This window comes from Rhinopithecus bieti, unplaced genomic scaffold, assembly GCF_001698545.2.
Source record: "Rhinopithecus bieti isolate Rb0 unplaced genomic scaffold, ASM169854v2 scaffold_65, whole genome shotgun sequence".
NCBI classification, from domain to species: Eukaryota; Metazoa; Chordata; class Mammalia; order Primates; family Cercopithecidae; genus Rhinopithecus; species Rhinopithecus bieti.
In genome coordinates this window covers 5,821,309-5,848,742 of record NW_016803344.1, presented here as the reverse complement: position 1 = coordinate 5,848,742, position 27,434 = coordinate 5,821,309, and the positions used below count along the sequence as shown (strand labels likewise).

At 39.4% G+C, this 27,434-nt stretch overlaps 1 protein-coding gene across 7 annotated transcripts in view; it reads right to left on the bottom strand.

Moving 5' to 3' along the window:
- The window catches only part of ITCH (itchy E3 ubiquitin protein ligase), a 136,481-nt gene that overhangs the window by 5,061 nt on the left and 103,986 nt on the right, over window positions 1-27,434 (bottom strand). For all 7 annotated transcript variants that reach the window (XM_017878612.1, XM_017878617.1, XM_017878645.1 and 4 more), the window contains 10 exons: window positions 25,049-25,121; window positions 23,665-23,736; window positions 20,336-20,424; window positions 18,092-18,251; window positions 17,155-17,288; window positions 16,687-16,827; window positions 8,920-9,040; window positions 8,374-8,478; window positions 5,879-5,975; window positions 290-362 (listed from right to left, as the gene is read on the bottom strand). In XM_017878612.1, the coding sequence (XP_017734101.1) occupies window positions 290-362; window positions 5,879-5,975; window positions 8,374-8,478; window positions 8,920-9,040; window positions 16,687-16,827; window positions 17,155-17,288; window positions 18,092-18,251; window positions 20,336-20,424; window positions 23,665-23,736; window positions 25,049-25,121 (1,065 nt within the window). The remainder of the gene's footprint in view (window positions 1-289; window positions 363-5,878; window positions 5,976-8,373; window positions 8,479-8,919; window positions 9,041-16,686; window positions 16,828-17,154; window positions 17,289-18,091; window positions 18,252-20,335; window positions 20,425-23,664; window positions 23,737-25,048; window positions 25,122-27,434) is intronic.

Genomic DNA, 27,434 nt, shown 5'->3' with positions numbered 1-27,434 from the left:
TGGTCATGATGTTAGACGCAGGTCTCCTAAGTTTGACTTCTTTTGCTGCCTTCAGAGAAAAATGAAAATAACTCTAAATCCCACATTAAAAAAAAAATTCAGATGTGAAAAAAGGAATTGATTGCAAATAGTTTTAAGGAATCACATTGGGGTGAACAAAATGCTCTTAAACTGGATTGCTATGATGGCGGTGCTACTCTCTAAATCTACTAAATATCATTTTTAATTTCTGGCTGGCTTTAAATAGCTACAGATAACTGTTTTCTCTATCCTTTTTGATTGTACTTACCAGGTATGACTTCTGGGTAGCCAATTTTCTTTCCCAACCTTTTCAATGCAGAATTTCTGTGGTCCATTGCTTCCTAAAACATAATGAAATCATAAACTTTGTTAGTATAGTGGATCTCAAACTGTGTTCCCCAATCCAATAAGCCTCAGCATCATGAGGGAACTTGTTAGAACCATAAATCCACAGGCCCCACACATCAGCTTACTAATTCAGAAACTCTGGGTTAGGTGTAGTGGCTCATGCCTGTAATCCCAGTACTTTGAGAGGCCAAGGCGGGCAGATCACTTGAGGTCAGGAGTTCAAGATCAGTCTGGCCAATATGGTGAATCCTGATCTCTACCAAAAATACAAAAACTAGCCAAGTGTGGTGGCACATGCCTGTAATCCCAGCTACTCAGGAGACTGAGGCAAGAGAATTGCTTGAATCCGCGCAGCAAGGATGCAGTAAGTCAAGATCGCACCACTACACTCTCACCTGGGTGACAGAATGAGACCCTATCTCAAAAAAAACCCTCAAAAAACCCAAAACCAACCAATAAACAGAAAGAAACTCTAGGGGTGAGGCTCAGCAATATGTGCTTTAACAAGCTTCCGGGTGAATCTGGTAAGTGTAAGTTTGACAACTAGTTTGTTAATATAAACCCCAGAGGAGAAAAAAGCAGTTTCATCTAGCATTCTTTAGCCAGAATAACACATTGTTATGATTAATAAAAGCTTACACAAGAACATTGAAAAAGCTTAATTTTAGTAGTTTGAAACACAATAAGGAAACTACAATAAAACTTGATTTAAATACAGAATTGACAAAACTTTGTGAAATGTAAACATCCTAGTGAACTCACAGGTCCTGTAGGGCATACCCTTACAAAAACAGATACAAGTATAAACATAAAATTCCTGCCCCTCATTTACCTGCTGCTGGAGATAGCTGTGAACAGTGATCATAAAAACACTGGTTTTCTAAAAGATCATTACTTTTCCCTAGGAAGCATTTATTGTTGGTCTCAATGATTAGTAGTGCTACTAGATATTTTAATTAGAAGGGGGCAGGAACACTAACTGTTCTGCAATGTGTGACACTGTCAGACACAAAGAATTTTCTCATGTCCCACCTGACTAAACCGAGTATACTAAGTATACCTAATATAAATTGTTAGTGCTTTTGTATTTAATAACACTGAATTATTTTCACAAGTAGTTATGTAAAAAGTCCAGTAATACAGGAAACATTATAAAAAAAGACAGTTAAAAGTTAAAATTATTCTGTGGTGTTCAACACACAAAATTAACTCACTCTGCATGTTCTCTCTACTCTCTCTCTCTCTATTTTTTGAGACAGAGTCTCACTCTGTCACCCAGGCTGGATGGCAGTGGCACAATCGGCTCAATGCAACCTCTGCCTCCTGGGTTCAAGCAATTCTCATGCCTTAAGAGTAGCTGGGATTACAGATGTATACTACCACACCCAGCAAATTTTTTTATTTTTAGTACAGATGGGGTTTTGTCATGCTGGTCAGGCTGGTCTTGAACTCCTGACCTCAAGTGATCCACCCACCTTGGCCTCCCAAAGTGTTGGGATTACAGGCATGTGCCATCATGCCCGGCCTCTACTCAGTATTTTATAGCAGAGTGCAGTGGGGCAATCTCAGCTCACCACAACCTCAGCCTCCCAGGTTCAAGCGATTCTCCTGCCTCAGCCTCCCAAGTAGCTGGGATTACAGGCATGTGCCACCATGCCCAGCTAATTTTTGTATTTTTAGTAGAGACGGGGTTTCTCCGTGGTCAGGCTGGTCTTGAACTCCCGACCTCAGGTGATCCACCCGTCTTGGCCTCCCAAAGTGCTGGGATTACAGGCATGAGTCACCGTGCCCGGCCTGAGCAAAGATTTTATAAAGAGGACCTGAAAAGCACAGGCAACAAAAACAAAAAATAGACAAATGCGGTTATATGAAACTAAAAAGCTTTGGCATAGCAAAGGAAACAATCAACAGAGCGTAGAGACAATCTGCAGAATGGGAGAAAGTATCTGCAAACTATTCATCCAACAAAGAATATCCAGAATATACAAGAACTCAACAGCAAAAAAGAAGAAAAACAATGCATTAAAACATGGGATACGAGCTAAATCTCAAAATAACAATGTTAAACATAACTAATCATCAGAGAGATGCAAATCAAAACCACAATGAAAGGTCATCTCTCCTCAGTTAGAAAGACTGCTATAGATTAAAAAATAACAAATGCTGGCAAGGATGTGGAAAAAGAGGAACTCTTATATATTGTTGGAGGGGATGTACATTCTTATTATTATTATTAACTTTTTGAGACAGAGTACTGCTCCGTCACCCAGGCTACAGTGCAACCTCTGCTTCCCGGGTAGCTGGGATTACAGGCGCATACCACCAGTCTCAGCTGAAAAAAAAAAAAAAAATTTCTTTTTTTTTTGGTATTTTTAGTAGAGACAGGGTTTCACTATGTTGGCCAGGCTGGTCTCAAACTCCTGGCCTTAAGAGGTCTACCCATCTCAGACTCTCAACAACCATATGATCCAGCAATCCCACTATGGGGTATTCTCTAAAGAAAAGGAAATCAGTATGTCAAAGAGATATCTGCACTCCCATGTCTACTGCAGCACCATTCACAAGCCAAGATAGGGAATCAACTTATGTGTCCATCATCAGGTAAATGGATAAAGAAAATGTGGTATATAAACAAACTGGAATACTATTCAGCCATTTAAAAGAGCAAAATTCTGTCATTTATGATAACAGAGATGAACATGGAGGACATTATAAGTGACATAAGCCAAGCACAAAAAGATAAAGAGTACATGCTCTCACTCATGTGAAAGCTAAAAAAGCCAATCTCATTAGAAGTACAAAGTAGAACAGTGGTTACTACGGAAGGGTGGCAGGAAGGAGGGGAGAGTCAAAGGTTGGTTAATAGATACACAAGTACAGATCGGCAGGAAGAATAAGTTCTGGTGTTCTACAGCACTATACAATGACTATAATCAACAACAATTTATTGTGTGTGTGTATGTGTATATATATGTGTGTGTGTGTATATATTTATATATTTTTTTTGTGTGTGTTTTTCGTAGAGAAGGGGTATTACCACAATGGCCAGGCTGGTCTTGAACTCCTGACCTCAGGTGATCCCCCTGCCTCGGGCTCCCAACGTGCTGGGATTACATGCGTGAGCCACCATGCCCAGTGTATGTATTTTTAAGATAGGGTCTCACTCTGTCACTGAGACTGGAGTGCAGTGGCATGACCTTGGCTCACTGCAACCTTCACCTCCAAGGCTGAAGTGATCTTCCCACCTCAGCCTCCTGAATAGAAGGGACTATAGGCGTGTACCACCATGCTCAGCTAATTTCTAAATTTTCTGTAGAAACAGGGTCTCCCTATATTGCCCAGGCTTATCTCAAACCCCTGGGCTTGTGTGTTCCTCCTGTCTCAGCCTCCCGAAGTGCTGGGATTACAGGTGTGAACCACTGTGCCTGGCCTGTATGTTTATAAATAGTTAGAAAAGTGAGTTTTGAATGTTTGCAACAGAAAGAATTGATAAATGTTTGAGGTGATGGGTATGCTAATTACAACTTGATCATTACATATTGTATACATGTATCAAAATAAAAACTGTACCCCTAAATATGTACAATTATGTCAATTAAGAACAATTTAAAAAGTAGAAAAGAATAAAGATTTGAAACTAAAACAAACAAAATAAACTAGATAGCCTCTAAAATTCTCCAAACTACAATCTCACTGCTTCTGTCTTCTAACAAAAACTTTCCTAGAAGTCACCCTTCTGAGACCTCTCTGCAGCACTGAAGAAAAAAATTCCTTCTACTTGCTTCTCAGACAGTATACTATTTCTTTCTTCTTCTCATTCTCTGGTCTCTCCTTTAAATTGGTTTCCAGGCTAACTGCATCTTTTCTTTTCCTTTAAGATGAAGTCTCACTCTGTCGCCAGGCTGGAGTGCAGTGGCGCGATCTCAGTTCACTGCAACCTCTGCCTCCTTCCGGGTTCAAGCGATTCTCCTGCCGCAGCCTCCTGAGTACCTGGGGCTACAAGTGTGCGTCACCAGACCTAGCTAATTTTTGTATTTTTAGTAGAGATGGGGTTTCACCACGTCGCCCCAGCTGTTCTCAAACTCCTGAGCTCAAGTGATCCACCCACCTCGGCCTCCAAAAGTGCTGGGATTACAGGCTTAAGGCTGTGCCTGGCCTAGGGTATTTCCTTCTGTCTTATTCCTATATGCAGATGGTTCTAGGCATTAGCCTTCTACTCCTCTCTGTATTCTATTTCTGCCTGAGACCACACATTCTCACAGCATCAAATGTCACTGCTCTGATGATTCAACTTCTTCTGTTTCCTCTTAACTCTAACTCATACACTGTTACCTCTACAGCTGCTCCCCTGGGGTTTTCTACTTGGTTTTCTGGCAGTCACCTTAAATTCAGCAGGTTCTAACCTGCTCAGCATCCTCCCCCAACATCTACAACCATGCATACTCTTTATACTTCCTGACTTCTCCATTGCTCCATGTTCTATAACATGACAATTATTGCTGATACCCCTCTCTTACACTTCATTTTCTATTAAGCTCTCTACCTGTTTCTACCTTTGGAACTTTCTCTAGCATCTACCCTCTCTTTTCTATTTCCATCTCCTGAGATCAGGTTCTCATCATTGCTGCAATGATTTCTTCTTATCTCTAGGCCCTCACCATCTTTTAATCCACCCTGTATCTTCCTATCAAATCTTCCTAAATGCAGCTTGAGCAAGTTTTCCTCTCTTCAAAAAGTTCCACAGCTTCCAATACCCTCACAGTAATAACCAAATTCTTTTGATCTGGTTTTAAAGTCTTTTCTAAACTGGTTTCATGCTCTGTATTCAAAATTACCTGCTTAGTTCTCCTAATTTTAACTCTGCTTCACCTGAAGCAGGCTTAGAGATCATAACTTCTCTGTGTGCCTTCCTATGTGGTACTTGGGATAATGTTGGTATTAAGGAAATACTTGAATTTACTTTAATAATTTATTGTTTAGTAACAAAGTAAATATTGCCACAGTCACTCATCTCAATATTCATTTTAAGCAGCAGATTGCTGTGTAACAGGCACTTTGCCAGGGGCAAGAAATAAAAAGATGAAGAAGATATGAATCCATATCTCAAAGAACTCCCTGTCTCCCAGGGAAGAGTGGTTTTAAACACAATACAGAAACTACAATCCACTATTGTATTATACAATGATCTTCTCACATTGTTAAATAATACAACCAATAGTGATTGACTCATAAGAGACACATGTTTGGCAAGTCACTAAATGAACAGATTTACATACAGAAGACTGCTGTCCTAATGAGTTAGCTGTGGGTTCTAGCTTGAGGGTTAAAAATTTCTACAGAGGTAAGGACTAAAACTTATTTTAAAGGTTATACAAATCCACGCTAACTGGGAATAGTTAAGAAAATGGCTATCCTTGTCTTTGTTGTTTCTGATACGCTGTATACACATTCACGTAAAGCAGCATGATAAACAATTTTCTGTATAGGAAAAGTGATCCTGTATACATACCCATGAGATCAGCAAATCCTCCTAGTGGCAATCGGCAGGTTCCAGTAACAAACTGTAGAAGTCTCATTCTCTTCTCATTATCAATTTCTTTAACAAACTGTTAAAAGAATATTTAAAGAGATATATATGTCATATGTTACATTCAGCACACTAAATAAGAAAGAAAAATAATGATTTCAGATCTTTTATTTTTTTTAGAGGTGAGGTCTTGTTCTGTGGCCCAGTCTGGGGTGCAGTGGTACAATCATAGCTCATTGCAGCCTCTAACTCCTGGGCAGCAGGCAATCCTCCCGCCTCAGTCTCCAGAGTAGCTGGGACTATAGGAGCAAGCCACTGTATGTAGCTCATTTCAAATCTTAAAGGAACCCCTGGTGTCCACTGCATTAGATAATTACTTAATCCAACACTATGGATGGAGGGCCATTTCCATGTTTATCAAAGCCCCAGCAATCTTTCCTTATATAACTCTTAGGACAATATACTTAAAGGGATATATAAAAAGTAAGATGGACTGAGACCAAGAGCTCCTTACTCATGCAGTTTTAAGATTAGCTCTTTTAGGGCAGCCCTTCCTGTGACTCCCCATCCCACCACCACCCCCCAGCCCCAGATCTGCCTGTCCTATAGGATATTCATGTGGCTACACAGGATAGAGACTTTGAGTCAGTATAGACTTTTTGGTTTAATAAACAACTTTAATGAAATTCAAAGAATTCTGAAGCAGGATATATCCCAATAACCTCCTCTTCTCAATGTTCTTTAGGTTTTGGTACAGCTACACATAGCTAGAATCATGTGGTTTTTATTTCGTACAATTCTGACTCAAAACAAAAGGTTTCTAGAGAATGTTTCTAGCCTGTAGTATAACTGTTTTGCCTCAACCAAAAACTTTTTTTGTAAGGAATAATTTTTATCCTATTGTACTATTATCAATTATCCTACAATTGTAACCTTACTTGTTACAGAAGCTCAGTTTATCTTTAAGTTTCTCATATGAATTTCTTTACATGTATAGCAGATTTTTTAATTTAATTTTTTAAATTGTTGTAAAATATACACAACATAAATTCTTGATTTTAACCTTTTTGAGTGTAATTTAATGACATTAAGTACATTCACACTGTTGTGCAACCGTCAACACTATTTCCAACTTTTTCATCATCCCAAGTACAAACTATGTATACATTAAACACAACTTCCCATTTTTGCTCCCTGCAGCTTCTGGTAACCCATATTCTACTTTCTGCCTCTATGAATTTGCCCATTCTAGTAACCTCGTGTAAGTGGAATTATACAGTATTTGTCCATTTGTGTCTGGCTTACTTCGCTTATCTGTAGCACATACCAAAAATCTCATTACTTTTTAGCACTGAATAATATTCAACTCAAGATATTTTTGACTTATGATGGATGTAAAGGATAAAACTCCTTTACAAGTCCAGGAGCATCTGTATATGTATACACCACATTTTGTGTGGGTAAATGGATGATGAATACTGGTATACGAGTATCTGTTTGAGTCTCTGCTTTCAATTTTTTGGGCTGTATACCAAGGGTTGGAATTCCTGGATCTTATGTTAATTCTATGTTTAACTTTTTGAGGAACCACCAAACTATTTCCACAGTGGTGTGATACTTCACACTATCACCAGCAATGCGCCCTTGGCAATGGTTGTTTTCTCCACTTTAAAAATAATACTAAGTATGATGTGATATCTCATTGTGTTGTTTTCATTTTTGTTTTTGAGATGGAGTCTCGCTCTGTCGCCTAGGCTGGAGAGCAGTAGTGTCATCTTGGCTCACTGCAACCTCTGCCTCCTGGGTTCAAGTGATTCTCCTGCCTCAGCCTCCCAAGTAGCTGAGATTACAGGCATGTGCCACCACGCCTGGCTAATTTCGTCATGTTAGCCAGGATGGTCTTGATCTCCTGACCTCGTGATCTGCCCGCCTCGGCCTCCCAAAGTGCAGGGATTACAGGTGTGAGCCACCGCACCCAGCCTCATTGTGGTTTTGATTTGCATTTCTCTAATGATTAATGATGCTGAACATCATTTACTATGGTTACGGCAGACATTTTTAGAGAGGTACCATTATGATCCTAAATCATGTCTCTTAAATTTTGCCTTCTGAACATTATATAATTAATGAAGTATAAATGATAAAAAAACAAAAAACAACAACAAAAAAAAACCCAACGTATTACAGACAGTCCTATAAAACCTCAAAACCATTTAAATCAAATGTAGGTAAATTTTATCATCTGGAATTGTCTTACACTCTACTCTGGACAAAGATGCAAGGTATGTGTGGCTTACTTGGCAATAGTCTTAAAAGGATGCTGTTATAATCTGTATTCATTTATTATAATGCATATGATGGACTAAGGGGTCTATATACACTGGTACATTTTGAGCTGTGACTCATTTCCATATGTGGTAAGCAAATTCTAAAAAATTATGCTGTGTCAACTAATAGAAATAAATTTAAAAACAAACCTGCCAAAACCACATGATTTGTTTGCTGGTCCTCGTATAATGACGGTAGATGGCATGTCTTTGCCAGTCATTCAAATCAATCTCTTGCATTCCACATAAAAGGACCTTTAGGGATGAAAAAGACAAATTGTTTCCTTAGGTAATTGTACAAAAACAGCTGGACATAAATAAGGAAAGACGAAGATTAAGCAAAGTTTTAGAAAAACAATCAGTAGGCTTTGACTTATCAACTATACATCAAGAATTATATCTACATTGCTCATTAAGGCAAGGTTCCATGCACGGTGTCATATATATATATATTCAGGGAAGTAAGTCACTCAATTGTAGAGAAGCTCTAATATTTGTACTTTTGGGGGGGTAATACTATTGTTTTATCTTTGGATAAATTATGATTTTCTTTAACCACTGGGGATGTTTCAAAACATTTTGCCCCAGTATAAAAAATATTACAGTAACAGGAAAGATGGGAAAGTGAGTTAAAAGCAGACAACTGAAGGCATTATTTACTAGCATGGTACAGGGGAATGAAGGAAAACTCATTACCTCTAATTCCTTTGCATCAAAGTATTGCACATATTGCTGGGGAAGAATTTCATTAAAGCCCTCAAAGAAAGCTTGTGTCTGTTCTTCAACACCTCGAGACAACCTCCATTCAGCTACCATTCTGGCAAACAAATATTAAAAAACCTATCAGGAAGTTTAGATCTTATCTTTAAATTCTGAGTATAAAAATAAATTTTAAGAAATTATAAAAAAACAAAATATATTCAAAAGTAGAATATAATGAACCCTCTGTACACATGCACAAGCTTCATCACAATGCCCATCTATTTCATTTATGCCCCTATTCATACTCTAGATATCACATAATTTCATTTCTTTTCTTTATTTATTTGAGATGAGGTCTCACTCTGTCACCTGAGCTGAAGCACAGTGGCACAATCTTGGCTCACTGCAGTCTTGACCTCCTGGGCTCAAGTAATCCTCCTACCTCGGCCTCCTGAGTAGCTGGGAATAGGTGTGAACACCACGCCTGGCTAACTTTCGGTTTCGTGTGTACAGATCGGGTCTCTCTGTGTTGCCAAGGTTGGTTTTAAACACCTGGCCTCATGTGATCTGCCTGCCTCGGCCACCCAAACTGCTAGGATTACAAGCGTGTGCCACCATGGCCAAGCCATATAATTTATTTTCTTTTATTTTGTTTTTGTTTTTTGAGACAGGGTTGCACTCTGTTGCCCAGGCTGGAGTGCAATCATACAATCTGGGCTCACTGCAGCCTCCACCTTCCAGGTTCAATCGGTTCTTGTGCATCAGCCTCCCGAGTAGCTGGCATTACAAAGGCGTGCGCCAGCACGCCCAACTCATTTTTGTGTTTTTAGTAGAGATGGGGGTTTCATCATGTTGGCCAGGCTAGTCTTGAACTCCTGACCTCAAGTGATCCGCCTGCCTTCTCCCTAAGTGCTGGGATTACAGGCGTGAGCCACCGCACCCGGCCCAAACAATTTCATTTTGAACAGATACTTCAGTATGTGTCTCTACAACATGAGGATTATTTTTTAAAACATAAAGCAGAAAAACATGACCGCATCATTATTTTATAAACCTAGAATTCTAAATCTAGTGACAACATCCTTCAAAAAATGAAAGTGAAATAAAGATGTTTTCATATAAAAGTTGAAAAAATGTACTGCCAGGAGATGCACATGAAGTGAAATGGTAAATAAAGGTTTTTTGTTTTTTTTTTTAAGCCAAAGGGAAATGATCTTATATTAAAAAAAAAAAAAAAAAAGAATCTGAGGAAAGAAATAAGGAGAAACAGAAATAGTAATGTGAATAAATATAAGATTATTTTGAAAATGGTTAAAATTAAAGCAAGAGTAACAGTAACAAAGTATTATATTTGTAACATGTAGAAATAACATATGATGACAACAACAGCACAAACAGCTGGCATGAGGTAAATGGAATTATATTATTATGAGCTTCTTTTCTTTTTCTTGAGATGAAGTCTCACTTCTGTCCCCTAGGCTGGTGTGCAATGGCACAATCTCAGCTCACTGCAACCTCCGCCTCCTGGGTTCAAGTGATTATCCTGCCTCAGCCTCCCAAGTAGCTGGGATTACAGGTGCCTACTACCACGCCAGGTTAATTTTTTTATTTTTAGTGGAGACGGGGTTTTACCATGTTGGCCAGGCTGGTCTTGAACTCCTGACCTCAGGCAATCCACCGGCCTTAGCCTCCCAAAGTGCTGAAATTACAGGAGTGAGCCACGGCACCTGGCCTATGAGCTTCTTATATTATACTAGAAGTAGTGTCTGGGTCAACAGGGATGTTACAGATGCATATTATCATAATCATTAGAGTCACCACTAAAATTAAACAAAGAGGTATAGCTAAAAACCCAACGGAAGAGCTAAAAAAGAAAGTAAAAATTGCTTTATTAATTCAAAGAAAGCAAGAAAGAACAAAGTTGGGAAAAATAAGAAACAAATAGCAAGGTGAGACAAATAGCAAAACAAATAGCAATGGTCAGACAAAAGTCCAACCAAATCAGTAATAAAATTAAACATAAACGTACTGAACACTCCAATTATAGAGATTATCAGGATAAAAATAATAAGACTTAAGAAATACTTCTAAATACAATGAGAGTGGCTGGGAGTGTGATTACATCTGTAATCCCAGCACTGTGGGAGGCTGAGGCAGGTGGATCCCTTGGGCACAGAAGTTCAAGACCACCCTGAGCAACATGGTGAAACCCCATCTCGCCATGTTGGTGTGGTGGCACATGCCTGTAGTCCCAGCTGCTTGAGGGCTGAGGCAAGAGGATCGCTTGAACTTCCAGAAGTGGAGACTGCAGTGAGCCAAGATTTCGCCACTGCACTCCAGCCTGGGTGACAAAATGAGACCCTGTCTCAAAAAAATATTAAAAATAAAACATAATAAATAAATAAATAAATACAAATAAAATAAATAAAGTAGTGAAAAAACACAACATTCCAAAATTTGTGGCTGGGCACAGCGGCTCACACCTGTAATCCAGGCACCTTGGGAGGCTGAGGCAGGCAGATCACCTGAGGTCAAGAGTTCAAGACCAGCCTGGCCAACATGGTGAAACCCTGTCTCTATTAAAAATACAAAAATTAGCCAGGTGTGGTGGCGGGTGCCTGTAATCACAGCTGCTCGGGAGGCTGAGGCAGGAGAATCGTTTGAACCCAGGAGATGGAAGTTAAAGTAAGCCAAGATTGTACCTTTGCACTCCAGCCTGGACGACAGAGTGAGACTCCGTCACGGGGAAAAAAAAAAATTTGTGGGCTGGATGAGGTGGCTCATGCCTATAATTCCAGCACTTTGGGAGACAAAGGTGGGAGGATCGTTTGAATCCAGGAGTTTGAGACCAGCCTGGGCAACATATTGAGACCCATCTCCTACAATAAATAAATAAGTTAGCCAGGCGTGGCAGCACATGCCTGTGGTTCCAGCTACTTGGGAGGCTGAGGTGAAAGGATATCTGGAGCTCAGGAGGTTGAGGCTATAGTGAGCCATGACTCTACCACTACACTCCAACCTGGGCAACAGAGTGAGACTCCATCTCAAAAAATAAATAAATAAATAAATAAATTGTGAGGATAGCTAAAGACATACTTAGTTGGAAATCTGCAGCTTTAAGTCCTTATATTAGAAAACAGAATGTGGGAGGACAACTTGAGGCAAGGAGTCTGAGACCAGCCTGTGCAAAATAGCAAGACCACATCTCTACAAAAATAAAAACAACCAAAAAATTTGCTGGGCACGGTGGCTTGTGCCTACAGTTCCAGCTACTCAGGAGGAAAAGGTAAGAAGATGGAGGGAGTGAGGGAGGGAAGAAGGGAAGAAGGGAAACAGAAAAGTTTCCAAAATCAATGATCTGAAATATTTAAGAACTCCTACAATCACAAATAAAAAGACAACCCAATTTTAGAATGGATAAAATATTTGGATATACACATCAGAAAAGAAGAGCTACAAATGATCAATATGCACAGAAAAACGTACTCAACACCATTAGTCAAGGAAAAAATGGAAATTAAAATCACAAGATACTACTGACAATGATGAATTGGCAAGAAGGTGAGGCAACTTTCAAATATTGCTAGTAGGACTGTAAAATGGCAATAACACTTTGGGAAACTTTGGCAGTTTCGAATAAAGTCAAACACCTTCCCAGTGATTTCACTCCTAGGTATTTACTCAAGAAAAATATGTCCACAAAAAGACACCACAAGAATGTTTATAGCAGCTTTACTCATAATAGCCCCAGACTGGGAAACAACCAAAACATTTATCACCAACAGAATGGATAAACAAATTTTGAGATATAAATGGCATGGAATATTTCTCAGCAATAAAAAGGAATAAAATACTGATATAAACAATATGGCTGAATCTCACAAACACCAAATAAAAGAAAAAATCAGACACTAAAAGCTAGATATAAGAGTACATACTCTATGGTTCCATTTTAGAAAATTTTAGATCAAAAAGTGTTATACAAATAGAACTAAACAGAAATGGTTATCTACCTCTGGGGCTGGGAGAAGGGAGGTGTATATTGGCCCCTTATGGGGTCCAGAATAGAAAAAAAAAGTTCCACAATTTGGGTCATGTTTACATGGACATGGTCCTATATGGAATAGTGTTTACAGAACTGGTAATTAAATGAGTGATCTAGCACAACTTCTATCCATAAAATGCTCACATTTGGGCTGATATATGTATTTGTCAAAATTCAACTTGCACACTTAAGATCAGTGCATTTTACTCTAAGGAAATTATACTTCTTAAAAAATACTAAAAACCCCCCAAACTCTGAAATTTTAAGCAAGCCATTATTGAAGCAGATACTAAAAACCTTTTTAGCTGCCCATTATCTTAAAATGTTATATTACCAGCAACAAAACTATTGAGGAACATAGTACATCCCTGGTTACTTGGAATCTTGAATCATTATCTCTCTGGAATGCTATATACGTCATAAAAAAATCTAGACATATCATAACAAAAAACTGGAGAATTGACAAAAACAAACTGACTACATTTTAAAAGGATATTTCAAAATAAACTTTTAAAAGGATAGATTGTTTTCCAACAAATAATGACTGTTCACTGTGTTAAATAGTGTACTTTCAATTATGGAGGGAAAACCCAGGCAAGAAATGCAGAACTTGGAACTTAAGAAGTAGATATGCAAAATTTAACCCTGACTGGAAAGAACTGCTATTGAGAAGGTACAAATGAACTATTAGCTCTTGAGACTAGAAATATGAACAATGGAAATAATTAGAAAGGATATACTATAAAACTTCATTTTAGTTATAATTTTACCCAATCTTATGATATGGTTTGGCTCTGTGTCCCCACCCAAATCTCATCTTGTAGCTCCCATAATTCCCATGTGTTATGGGAGAGAATCAGTGGGAGATAACTGAATCATGGGGACAGGTCTTTCCTGTGTTGTTCTCATTATAGTGAATAAGTCTCACAAGACCTAATGGTTTTAAAACGAGAGTTTCCCACAACAAGCTCTCTCTTTGCCTGCTGCCATTCATGTAAGACATGACTTGCTCCTTCTTGCCTTCCACCATGATTGTGAGGCCTCCCCAGCCATGTGGAACTGTAAGTCCATTAAAACTCTTTCTTTTGTAAACTGTCCACTCTCGGGTACATCTTATCAGCAGCATGAAAACAGTAAATTGTTACCAGGAGCAGGGTGCTGCTGAAGATACCTGAAAATGTGGATGCAACTTTAGTACAGTCCCAGCTACTCAGGAGGGTAGCAGGCAGACGGTGGAACAGTTTGGACGGCTCAGAAGAAGACAGGAAAATGTGGGAAAGTTTGGAACTTCCTACAGACTTGTTGAATGGCTTTGACCAAAATGCTGACAGCAATATGGACAATAAAGTTCAGGCTGAGGTGTTCTCAGATGAAAATGAAAAACTTTTTGGGAAACAGAGCAAAGGTGACTCTCGGTACGTTTTAGCAAAGAGACTGGCAGCATTTTGCCCCTGTGCTAGAGACTGGTGGAACTTTGTACTTGAGAGAGATGATTTAGGGTATCTGGTGGAATAAATTTCTATGCAGCAAAGCATTCAATAGGAGACTTGGTGCTGTTAAAGGCATTCAGTTTTGTAAGGGAAGCAGGGCATAAAAGTTTGGAAAATTTGCAGCCTGACAATGCAGTAGAAAAGAAAATCTCATTTTCTGAGGAGAAATTCAAGCTGGCTGTAGAAATTTGCATAAGTAATGAGGACCCGAATGTTAATCCCCAAGACAATGGGGAAAATGTCTACAGGGCACATCAGAGGTCGTCATGGCAGCCCCTCCTATCACAAGCCTGTAGGCCTAGGAGGAAAAAATGGTTTTGTGGGCCCGGCCCAGGGTTCCCATGTTGTGTGCCCTCTGGGGACTTGGTGCCCTGTTTCCTAGTCGCTCCAGTGTGACTAAAAGGGGCCAAGGTACAGCCCAGGCTGTTGCTTCAGAGGGTGGAAGCCCCAAGACTTGGCAGCTTCCACATGGTGTTGAGCCTGAGGGTGCACAGAAGGCAAAAATTGAGGTTTGGGAACCTCCATATGGATTTCAGAAGGCATATGGAAATGCCTAGACGCCCAAGCAAAATTCTGCTGCAGGGGCAGGGCACTCACAGAGAACTTCTGCTAGGACAGTGCAAAGGGGAAATGTGAAGTTGGAGGCCCATACAGAGTCCCTACTGGGGCACTGCCAAGTGGAGCTGGGAGAAGGGGGCAACCGTCCTCCAGACCCCAGAATGGTAGATCCACCAACAGCTTGCATCATGAGACTGGAAAAACCACAGACACTCAACGCCAGCCCATAAAAGCAGCTGGTGGGGGGCTATACCCTGCAAAGCCACAAGGGCAGTGTTGCCAAGGCCATGGGAGGCCACCTCTTACATCAGGGTGATGTGAATGTGAGACATGGAGTCAAAAGAGATCATTTTGGAGCTTGAAGATTTGACTGCCCTGCTGGATTTCAAACCTGCATGAGGCCTGTACAAAGGATATTGCATGTAGCTCCTTTGTTTTGGCCAATTTCTTCCATTTGGAATGGCTGTATTTACCCAATGCCTGTTATCCCCCAGTATATGCAAGAAGTAACTAAGCTGCTTTTAATTTTACAGGCTCATAGGTGGAAGGGACTTCCTTGTCCCAGATGAGACTTTGGACTGTGGACTTTTGAGTTAATGCTGAAATGAGTTGACTTTGGGGGACTGTTGAGAAGGCATGATTAGTTTTGAAATGTGAACACATGAGATTTGGGAGGCGCCAGGGGCAGAATGATATGGTTTGGCTCCGTGTCCTCACCCAAATCTCATCTTGTAGCTCCCATAATTCCCATGTGTTGTGAGAGAGAATCAGTGGGAGATAACTGAATCATGGGGGTGGGTCTTTCCCATGCTGTTTGCATGACAGTGAATATGTCTCACAAGATATGATGAGGTCGTTTTTTTTTTTAGACGGAGTCTCACTCTGTCACCAGGCTGGAGTGCAGTGGCACTATCTTGGCTCACTGCAAACTCCACCTCCCGGGTTCAAGCCATTCTGCTGCCTCTGCCTCCCTAGTAGCTGAGATTACAGGCACATGCCCCCACACCCAGCTAATTTTTGTATTTTTAGTAGAGATGGGGTTTCACCATATTGGCCAGGATGGTCTCAATCTCCTGACCTCGTGATCTACCTGCCTCGGTCTTCCAAAGTGCTGGGATTACAGGCGTGAGCTACCGTGCCCGGCCAATGATGAGGTTTTAAAAACAGGAGTTTTCCTGTACAAGCCCTCTCTTTGCCTGCTGCCATCTATGTAAGATGTGACTTGTCCCTCCTTGCTTTCCACCATGAGTATGAGGCCTCCCCAGCCTTGTGGAACTGTAAGTCCATTAAACCTCTTCCTTTTGTAAATTGCCCAGTTTTGGGTATGTCTTTATCAGCAGCAGGAAAGTGGACTAATACACCTTACAATATTCCCTGTGAAAATATCTGCATATATATTTGAGATTCTTTTTAATGACATGTTATACAGCACAGTTACAGAATTGATATTTAAAAGAGTAATCCTGCATGACTTTTATCCTTAAAACTCTTTTAAAACACTTTAAAAAAAAAAAAAACTTTTAGAAATGAAAATGACTGCCTACATAGGATATTGATTAGTACAAAGACAAATATTATTTTGGAGATAACTCTCCATTAGTATTAGTAAGCAATTATCAATACGCTGTAGTCAAACAAAAAGTGAAATGTGAAAAGGAGCACTCTCACCTGATGTATTCCTCTTTATTTTCTTCTGTTACAAGAATATTGCCACCATTCGGTTTCAGATCATGACTCTTAATTTCACCTAGAATTTCCTTGTCAACGGAGAAGTACATTTCCAAACCACATTCCTCAATATTGTTTTCTCTGCACAAATGAAATTAGCACTCTCTGTTATATCCACCAATTCAATCATAATTTATAAGTCTTTAACTAAAGGCCCATGTTCTTAAATAATTTATAACATCAAAATAAGAAGAAATAAGATTCTATTCTAAGGTCATCATATTATTGCCAAAGATCTTGGGTACATTTTTGTGAAATTTATCATATTGAATAAAAAGGCAGGTTTGATATATAGATCATTTAAATACAATAAACCAATTATGTGCTTACAGTTTGGACAGGTTATCAATACTACACGGAATGCATATAAACTATATTTTAATAAATTACATGGAAAAAGAAACTTACTTAACCCAGATGAGAGAATTGTAAAATTCTGGATCAATAGATTCTAAATCCTTGAGTCCAACTGGTTTGCTCAAGATACGCTTATAGAATGGTAAAGAAAAACTTGTGTCTATGATTTTCCCATGGAACAGAGCCTATGAAAAAAGGAAACAAGACTGCTTAAAATAATTGTACAATAATCATTTTATTTCAATATGTTAAATGAATTCTTCATTTAAAAACATTTCCCTGGGTCGGGCATGGTGGCTCACGCCTGTAATCCCAGCAATTTGGGAGGCTGAGGTGGGTGGATCACCTGAGGTCAAGAGTTCGAGACCATACTGACCAACATGGAGAAACCCCATCTCTACTAAAAACACAAAAATTAGCCGGGCGTGGTGGCACATCCTTGTAATCCCAGCTACTCAGGATGCTGAGGCAGGAGAATTGCTTGAACCTGAGAGGTGGAGGTTGTGGTGAGCTGAGATCACGCCACTGCACTCCAGCCCGGGCAACAAAAGTGAAACTTTGTCTCAAAAAAACACTTCCCTGGCTGGGCATGGTGGCTTACACCTGTAATCCCAGCACTTTGGGAGGCTGAGGTGGGTGGATTACCTGAGGTCAGGAATTCAAGACCAGCCTGGTCAACATGGCAAAACCCCATCTCTACTAAAAATACAAAAATTAGCCGGGCATGGTGGTGCACACCTGTAATCCCAGCTACTTGGGAGGCTGAGGCAGGAGGACTGATTGAGCCCAGAAGGCAGAGGCTGCAGTGAGCCAAGATTGTGTCACTGCACTCCAGCCTGGGTGACAGAGCAAGACTCTGTCTCAAAAATAAAAAACAAAACAAAACAAAATCACTTCCCTTTCTCTCGTATGATCTGTTATGGCACCTAAGAGAAAATTTAGTATTGCTGAGTAAGCAAAGTAAACATAATTCTTGACCTGCACTTACCATGGCAATAAATCTGCCAATAAAACGAAAATATTTCAGGTGATCTGGATTGATGTAAGAAGCGGGGTTTATCTGCAAGCAGTAGTTATCCTTCCCTGCATATTCAAACAGGCAATACATTGGGTTCAACACTTCATGTGACAAAAGAAAGAACCATTCTCTGAAATCAAAAGAAAATTTACTATGAAAAATCTTGCAGGTTATCATGTCAACAAATCAAAGAACAGTGCTATAAAGTTCTCAGGGATCTATACCCCTCAGCTAGTGATAGTTTTCTAATCTCATGTTGATTTTTATTGCTTCTGTTCAAACTCACATCTATTTCACAGAGTTGGTAGTATACACCATCTCGGGTAGATGGTAATATATACATTATTACATTTCAAAGAATCTAAGACAACATTGTACCTTTATTTGATGAACCACTAAACTGTATTTTCCCAATTTCACCTGTGATACATCTTAATTTCAGAGATATTATAACATGAAAATACTGGTCTTAGAATCAATGAAATACTATTCATAGGCAAATTTAAAATTCACTATTCACCCATGTGAGTGGCTGAAATCAATCTAATATTCCATCTATTACTAAGTCCCATAATAATCCCCGTCAAGTGCCACTACTCCCTACATGTTAAATCAGTATGAAAAATCTTCCAATTTCACAGAGGCAGCAAAGCACATAATTCCAGCCACTCACATATTAGAAAAATGCTGAGACTCTAAGTCAAATATTGTGAAAATATGAACCAATATTAACATAAGATTATGGTTACCACAACTATGTAACATGGGTGATCTGGGGTAATACATGTGGCATAAGCCTGTAATCTGGATCTCTTTTCCTGTTAGTTCATGGCCTCTTCTGATAAGTGTATCTTGTGACACACTTTAATATTGCTAGTTGATTTTCTTTTTTTTTTTTTTTGAGACGGAGTCTTGCTCTGTCGCCTGGGCTGGAGTGCAGTGGCTGGATCTCGGCTCACTGCAAGCTCCGCCTCCCGGGTTTACGCCATTCTCCTGCCTCAGCCTCCGGAGTAGCTGGGACTACAGGCGCCCGCCACCTCGCCCGGCTAGTTATTTTGTACTTTTAGTAGAGATGGGGTTTCACCGTGTTAGCCACGGATGGTCTCGATCTCCTGACCTCGTGATCCGCCCGTCTCGGCCTCCCAGAGTGCTGGGATTACAGGCTTGAGCCACCGCGCCTGGCCGCTAGTTGATTTTCTTGTTAGGAATAAATGATTGCTCTCCTCTTCAATTGCCTTTAATTTATACAAAATTACATATTTCTACTCATATTTGTTATTTATCTATGATTATATATATTTTGAAATAATTTTATTTAAACTCAGAAACATAATATAAGTAAGAACTACTAAAATGTAGCCACCAGTTAGTGTGCACACAAAGACAGAGGTTCTGAACTAGGTCATTAATAAACAATATTTCTACTCTTAACAATAATCCTAGAAATGTAGATATTACTATTCTTATTTTACAGATGAAAATATTTGCTCAACGTCACACTCCCAACATAGGGAGTAGAAAAAGATTCAAATCTGGGCTTGACCCTAAAGTCCTTGTCTTTGCACAATGCCACCTCTATGCAAATTTTTAACCTGGGTGATATATTATTATGGAATAAGCAAAGCAATTCTCATTAGAGACTATCTTCTAGGGTTTGATTTCAAGCTCCAATATGAAGAAAGCAGAATTAAGACTTTCAACTCCTATTTTGTACAACCTTTTATATTTTCATGACAAATATACTAATCTCAGTTGGAAACTGAGTAACTATTACCTGTATCAGTAATCTGTGATCGGGAAAATGACCTGATCATTATAAGGCCTTGTGTTTTCTGTGGAACAGATATGAGAGGTGGTAGACTGAACACCGGTTACTGGTTAGATGGTACAAAACTTGCATCCAGGCTCTACAATTTATGATGTGCCTTAGATGAGTCTCTAAGCCTCTTCATTATCCTATAAAATTCTATATCACAAGGTTACCCTGAAGATTAAATGAGTGATGTGGGTGAAATCAATCAGCTGTACATGACACAGAAAGTGCTGAATTAAATGTTTTTTGAAATTCTGTAGCTACAGCATAATAAAGGTATAATAATTTGACATACTTCATTTTCCTAAAATAAAAGATTGAGAAAATAATACTTGCAAGTGAAGTGCAATGGTACCTTTGGAGGAAAGGAACTAAGTTCTGAGTATTCATATTATCACTACCTTGCTACACCTCCATAATCTAAACCTTCTTCTCCTGGAAAAATCACCCACAAACGTCTTCGCAGATCTTGGGGACTGAGGCTCATTATCTAAAAAACAATAAAGTAAAATAATTGGTGAAAAAAGTTATTGAAACACTGTCTACCACTTCTACGTTTAACATCTCCTTCATTGTAGGTAATTCAAATCCCTCATGACATAGAAAGGAGTTCATGGTCTAATCAAAACCACACATACAGAAAATACATTATAGTAACATTTAATAATATTTTATTATTATACACATCTATATTTTTATATACTTTATATAAAACATGTGATTTTATTTATCTATTTTTAGACAGAGTCTCGCTCTTATTGCCCAGGCTGGAGAGCAGTGGTGCGATTTCAGCTTACTGCACCTCTTCCGCCTCCCAGGTTCAAACAAGTCTCCTGCCTTAGCCACCCGAGTAGCTGGAACTACAGGTGTGTGCCACCACGCCCGGCTAATTTTGTATTTTTAGTAGACACGGGGTTTCGCCATGTTGGCCAGGCTGGTGTCAAACTCCTGACCTCAGGTCATCCACTGGCCTCGGCCTCCCAAAGTGCTGAGATTATAGACGTGAGCCACCACACCTGGCCGTGATTTTATTTTTAATGATGCTACTATTGACTTACAATGTTGCTTATATCAATTACTTAGAACATAGATGGGCATGGTCAGAGGTTAGATGGGGTTTTTGTGGTTTATTAGGTTTGGTTTTGATTCATAGCTAAAGGTACACATAACAGCTAACCATCTAACCCAGAAATGAAAAACAGTAGCTGCAGAGAGACCCAGTTAACTTCAGAAACTCATTCTCAGTGACAACCTATAAATACCTAGAAAAACTACTCAAATTTTGTGTCCCACTATAGGTGGTTAATAGGATCATCTTCATATTTGAAGGATGGTACGTTACTGAGCTACAGTGAATAGATCATTTGGTTTCCTGACACATAAAACTAATTATTTGACCAAAATTGCATGTGCGTAGCACTGCATATATCAATTACTCTTAGAAAAAAATACAGAAGAACCTGGAAAGGAAGAAGTTGATATAATGCCTTTACTTTATTGAGTGGTAAGAATGAATTCTCACATTTAAATATCCAGAGAGGATCAGTAAGTAACCTGTTTATGCCAAGTTCTCTCAGTTCCCCCACAAAACTATCACATTTACGAATTCATATTCCACTCAAGCCAGAAAATCCCAGATATAACACAAAAAAATTCAATGCTTAGACATACGTACATGTTTATGCCCACTATTCTACAAATAGTATAGGCTAGGTATACAGCAATGCAAATGAGAACTGTCACAAGGTTAAAACTATCTTTAAATAATTCCTTTTAAAATATGTCTAATATGAAGGAAAAAAAAATGTTTTCTCCTGTACTTTTCCCCATAACCAGTTGTGCTATGTTAACAGACGAAACACTATCCAGAGCAATTTTATCCAACAGCTATCCAAAGAAAATCTGATGCTAATTTTGCAATTAGTTTTGTTACCTTTAGGCAATCAAATTGTTCTCTCACATTTTTATTACCCAGTTATTTGATGGATGTCAAATCTAGGGTGACATTTTTAAAAACTGTTTTAGAACCATCTAGTCTGTTATTTTGCAAAAGACTTCAGGTTTCAAAGTCAAAAGATAAAGGAACAATTTAATGTTTTGTATCTTTCCAGTACAGGTAAGACTGGTAAGCAAGTTGTTTCAAGAAACTCGTCCAACAGAGTGATAAAAGATAAAAGGGTGGGCTGGGCACGGTGGCTCAAGCCTGTAATCCCAGCACTTTGGGAGGCCGAGACGGGCGTTCACAGAGGTCAGGATGATCGAAGACCATCCTGGGCCTAAACACGGTGAAAACCTCTCGTCTCTACTAAAAAAAAAATACAAAAAAAACTAGCCGGCGAGGTGGCGGGCTGTCTGTAAGTCCCAGCGACTCGGGAGGCTTGCAGGCAGGAGAATGGCATAAACCCAGGAGCGCGCGAGCTTTGACAGTGAGCTGAGATCTGGCCACTGCACTCCAGTCCGACTCGGCGAACAGAGGCGCAGACTCCGCCCCTCAAAAAAAAAAAAAAAAAAAAAAATTCTTCTAAATGGCCTAAAATAAAGCTCCAGTTCCCACTAAAAGCTTTCTGCTCCTACAATTGGCTTTTCCTTTAATGTTAATAATTGAAGTTCCATTAGGAAATGAACAAAACTGATTCTGAAAACAAGTAGCCAGCTACTACCAACTGTCTCAACCTCTTTTCCCTTTGCATTCAATTCCATACTTCTTGAGGCTGTAGTTGCTACAATATCACTGGTGCTTGAAAATAATCACTTCCACATCTGGATATAAAACAAGGACTAACCAGATGTTTTCATTTTAAGACATTTTTTCACTAGTTATTTTAACCTTCTATATAACAATCATTTTAACATTTAGTTGCAGTAGGTTACTAGTGATATCTATAATATAAAGGTAAATAGATTAATTCAAGTTCTTTTTTTTTTCATTATTGAGATGGAGTTTCGCTCTTATTGCCCAGCCTGGAATGCAATGGCACGATCTCAGGTCACTGCAACCTCCGCCTCCCAGGTTCAGCCAACTCTCCTGAGTAGCTTTACAGGATTACAGGCACCGGCCACCAGGCCCAGTTAATTTTTATATTTTTAATAGAGACAAGGTTTCACCATGTTGGCCAGGTTGGTCTCAAACTCCTGACCTCAGATGATCCACCCCCTCAGCTTCCCAAAGTGCTGGGATTACAGGCATGAGCCATGTGCCCAGCGAGTAAATTAACTCAAGTTCTGAAGACAAGTGAAAAAATCTGCTGACTACTTCTGAAAACTCATATATATATCTTTTTTTAGATACTGTCATCAATGACCAGTTACTTTTATTCCTGTTAAGAGTAACATACGCTTATTGCAAAAATCCAAGTAATACTGAAGTGTAAAAACAAAAGTCTTCCCCTCTCCTTTCTACAATCTGATAATGTTCATATGGGTATTTCCAGACCTTTGGCTACCAAAAATCTATTATCTTACCTATGCATTTATTTCAAATCATATCAGTTTAGAAACGGAAACCTGAAACGCACGTGCGCGCGCGCGCGCGCGCGCGCACACACACACACACCCACACACACACCCACACACACACCCCTTAAGCCCTGAGGTGGCTGGCAACGAGATCACACTTGAAAAATTCAAGGACTTCAACTCAAGAAGTTCCAGACTGTTCAGATTAAAAGCACCAAAAGCTAGTCCTAAGCTAGCAGCCAGGGCAAAAATTATTGAAAGAATGAAACAGTACCTGTTGAAAGGAATCCTCAAACAATGTTTTTCTTGTCACTGTAATCTTTATGTGCTGTGGCATGGCCAGTTGCTGAAATAGAAGAATGACTTAAGTCAACTCTCATCATTAAAACAGCCTATCAAAAAACCAAAAGGGGAAAGTTTTATTTACTTTTATCTTTGCTTACAGAAACAAGTAGACTATGAATGTAAATTTATATTCAATAACGTTTACCCATGCATCGGTGAGTATTCATGCTAATTATAGATTAATACATGAAAACAGAAGAACCACAAGATTGATCTCATATGCACACTGCTTACTTAATAATGTGTCAAATAAATCTTTACTTAATCTTATTTTCGAATAGTTAATCCAGATTCTTCTTGCTTCCATGGGTCCAGTTAATTACAAGTTTCAATTGTAAAAATATTCATCATAGTAACTTTGACCGGGGCATTCATTTAGAACTCATAAAAAATCATTAATTCCAGTAAATATCTATACATCAGAAATAGTTGATCACATCTGAAAAAAACACTGAATATAACATCTATGTATGGATATGTTCATGTATGTATGAACATGTATACATCTATCAAAGTCATTTATATCAAATGATAGATATAAAAATGGCTGCTGTCTGGGCATGCTGGCTCATGCCCACAATCCTAGCACTTGGGGAAGATGAGGCAGGAGGATAATTTGAGTCTAGGAGTTCAAAACCAGCCTAGGCAACATAAGGGGACCCTGTCTCTACTAAGAATTAGCCAGCTGTGGTGGAGTGCATCTGTAGTGTCAATTAGTGAGAAGGCTGAGGCAAGAGGATCACTTGAGCCCAGTAGGTCAAAGCTGCAGTAAGCCATGATGGCACCACTGCACTCCAGCCTGGGTGACAGAGTGAGACCCTGTCTCAGAAAAACTAACAAATAAAAATAGAGTAGCTGGTTACAATTATATCAGAAAATGCTTTAACTTATATTTGAAGATTTCTGCAATCTGAAAGTAATGGGTACTGGGAAAAAGTGACAATGTTTGCTTATTCAGATGGTCTCAAGTTTAATTTTCTTCTTAAAGAAAAAAAATATATGTATATATATATTTACAGAGATAAGGCCTCAATATGTTGCCCAGACTGGTCCTGAACTCCTGAGCTCAAGTGATCTGCCCACCTCAGCCTCCCCAAGTGCTAGAATTACATGAGGTTTAATTTTCTGAACAACCAAAGTCACAAATGATCTAATTGATAAATCTATCAATTTGCTCTAAAAGTAGACAAAAGAGATTCTAATGCTTCTCGTTTTACCTGGTTTTCTGTGAGTTAAGTATTTTCACTATCACTGTGTAATACAAGCAACACAACAAAGGAAAGGGAGTACAGAGATAGAGTTCCAACACTAACCTGACACCAGAACCGGAAATACTGAACCTTTGCTTTGAAGTCCCGAACATAGGCTATCTGAGGTCCATTGTCTCTGAGGAAGAACAAGGGTTAACAGGACATATATAGCTGCTTGTAAAAGATAATGCTGAAGGAAAGCAAAACATCCCATCCTCTCTCAGCACTTACTAACCAAATACAAAAATATAGCATATTCCTAACACAACCATTCTTGGCTTTTTGAGAGGTATTTCCCCAGGAATACCTTTAAGTAACAGAAAAAACAAAAGAAAAACTTTGATTTTGTTGAAGCTACTATTGTGGAATTTTCTTTTCTATGCTGGCAAATCTAAGAGGGCTAAGTAAAAGGGGTTCTTTTTGAGAATGCTGTCTATCCCAACATCGATTCCCTCTTTTATCCTTAAGTAAAACCCTTGTTATTTAACTGAATAGAATGCTACATATAATAAAGACTACATTTCTCTATATGGCCAAAGTGGCATATGAAACTTTCAAGAAGGATCTTTTTGGCCAGGTGCTGTGGCTCACACCTGTAAATCCCAGCACTTTGGGAGGCTGAGGTGGGTGGATCACCTGAGGTCAGGAGTTTGAGACCAGCCTGACCAACACAGTGAAACTCTGTCTCTACTAAAAATACAAACATTAGCTGGGCGTAGTGGCAGGTGCCTCTAATCCCATCTACTTGGGAGGCTGAGGCAGGAGAATCACTTGAATCTGAGAGTTCAAGGCTGCAGTGAGCTGAGATCGCACCACTGCACTCTAGCAAGGGTGACAAAGCTAGACTCTGTCTCAAAAAAAAAAATAAAATAAAATAAAAAATAAAAAATAATAAAAAAATAAAAAAATAAAAAAAGAAGGATCTTTTAAAAGAGAGCTAAAATAGCTAAAAAGTATGTGTGTGTATGTGTGTTTTGTTTTACTCCGAATTCCAGCCTGGAGTATGACTCTGACAGCTTAAGTTTCAGAAGCTGTCACAGACCATGAGGTGATGTTGAGGAATGAGACCACACTCTAGGATGGCAGAAAGAAGAAATTTTGATAACTTATGACACCATGGGATTATCTTGGATTATCTTCCTCTGAAAAATTCAATGTATATCAGTGTAGAAATACAACTGATTTTGTACATTGACTTTATATTCTGTTATGCTGTTAAATTCACTTACTAGTTCTAGTAATTTTTTCTAGATTCTTTATGATTTTCTGTATATGTATGTTATTTGTGTGAGGGGAAAAGAGACAGTTTTACTTCTTCCTTTCCAATTTATACATCTTGTATTTCTTTTCTTTTCTTTTCTTTTCTTTTTTTAGATAGAGTCTCGCTCCATCTCCCAGGCTGGAGTGCAGTGGTGCAATCTCTGCTCACTGTAACTTCTGACCCAGAGGTTCAAGTGATTCTCCTGCCTCAGCCTCCCGAGTAGCTGGGATTACAGGTGCCCACCAATATGACCGAATAATTTTTGTATTTTTAGTAGAGACGGGGTTTAGCCATGTTTGCCAGGTTGGTCTTGAACTCCTGGCCTCAAGTGATCCACCTGTCTCAGCCTCCCAAAGTTCTGGGATTACAGGCGTGAGCCACCGTGCCTGGCCTGTATTTCTTTTTCTCATTTCACTGCACTGGGTAGGAATACCAACACAATGTTAAGTGAAGTGGTGTCAATAGATATCCTTGTCTTATTCTTGATCTTGTGAGGTATTTCATCATTAATTGTGATGTTAGCTGTAAGCTTTTGTCAAATTTTTTCCTGGTAAAACAGCTTCTGGCCGGGCGCAGTGGCTCACGCCTGTAATACTAGCACTTTGGGAGGCCGAGGCGGGTGGATCACAAGGTCAGGAGATCGAGACCAGCCTGGCTAACATGGTGAAACCCCGTCTCTACTAAAAATACAAAAAATTAGCTGGGCGTGGTTGCAGGTGACTGTAGTCCCAGCTACTTGGGAGACTAAGGCAGGAGAATGGTGTGAACCCGGGAGGCGGAGCTTGTAGTGAGCCAAGATCACGCCACTGCACTCCAGCCTGGGCAACAGAGTGAGACTCCATCTCAAAAAAAGTTTCCAAGGTAGCTGAGAGTTTATCATAAATTTGCATTGCATTTTGTCAAAAGCTTTTCCTGAAATTATCACGATTTTTCTCCTTTAACCTAGTTTGTTTGTTTTTTTTGACATGGTCTCACTCTGTCACCCAGGGTGGAATGCAGTGGCCTGAAACCTCGTCTCTACTAAAAATACAAAATTAGCCGGGCATGGTGGCACATGCCTGTAATCTCAGCTACTCGGGAGGCTGAGGCAGGAGAATCGCTTGAATCAGGGAGGCAGAGGTTGCAGTGAGCCGATATCGGGCCATTGCACTCCACCTGGGCAACAAGAGTGAAACTCCGTCTCAAAAA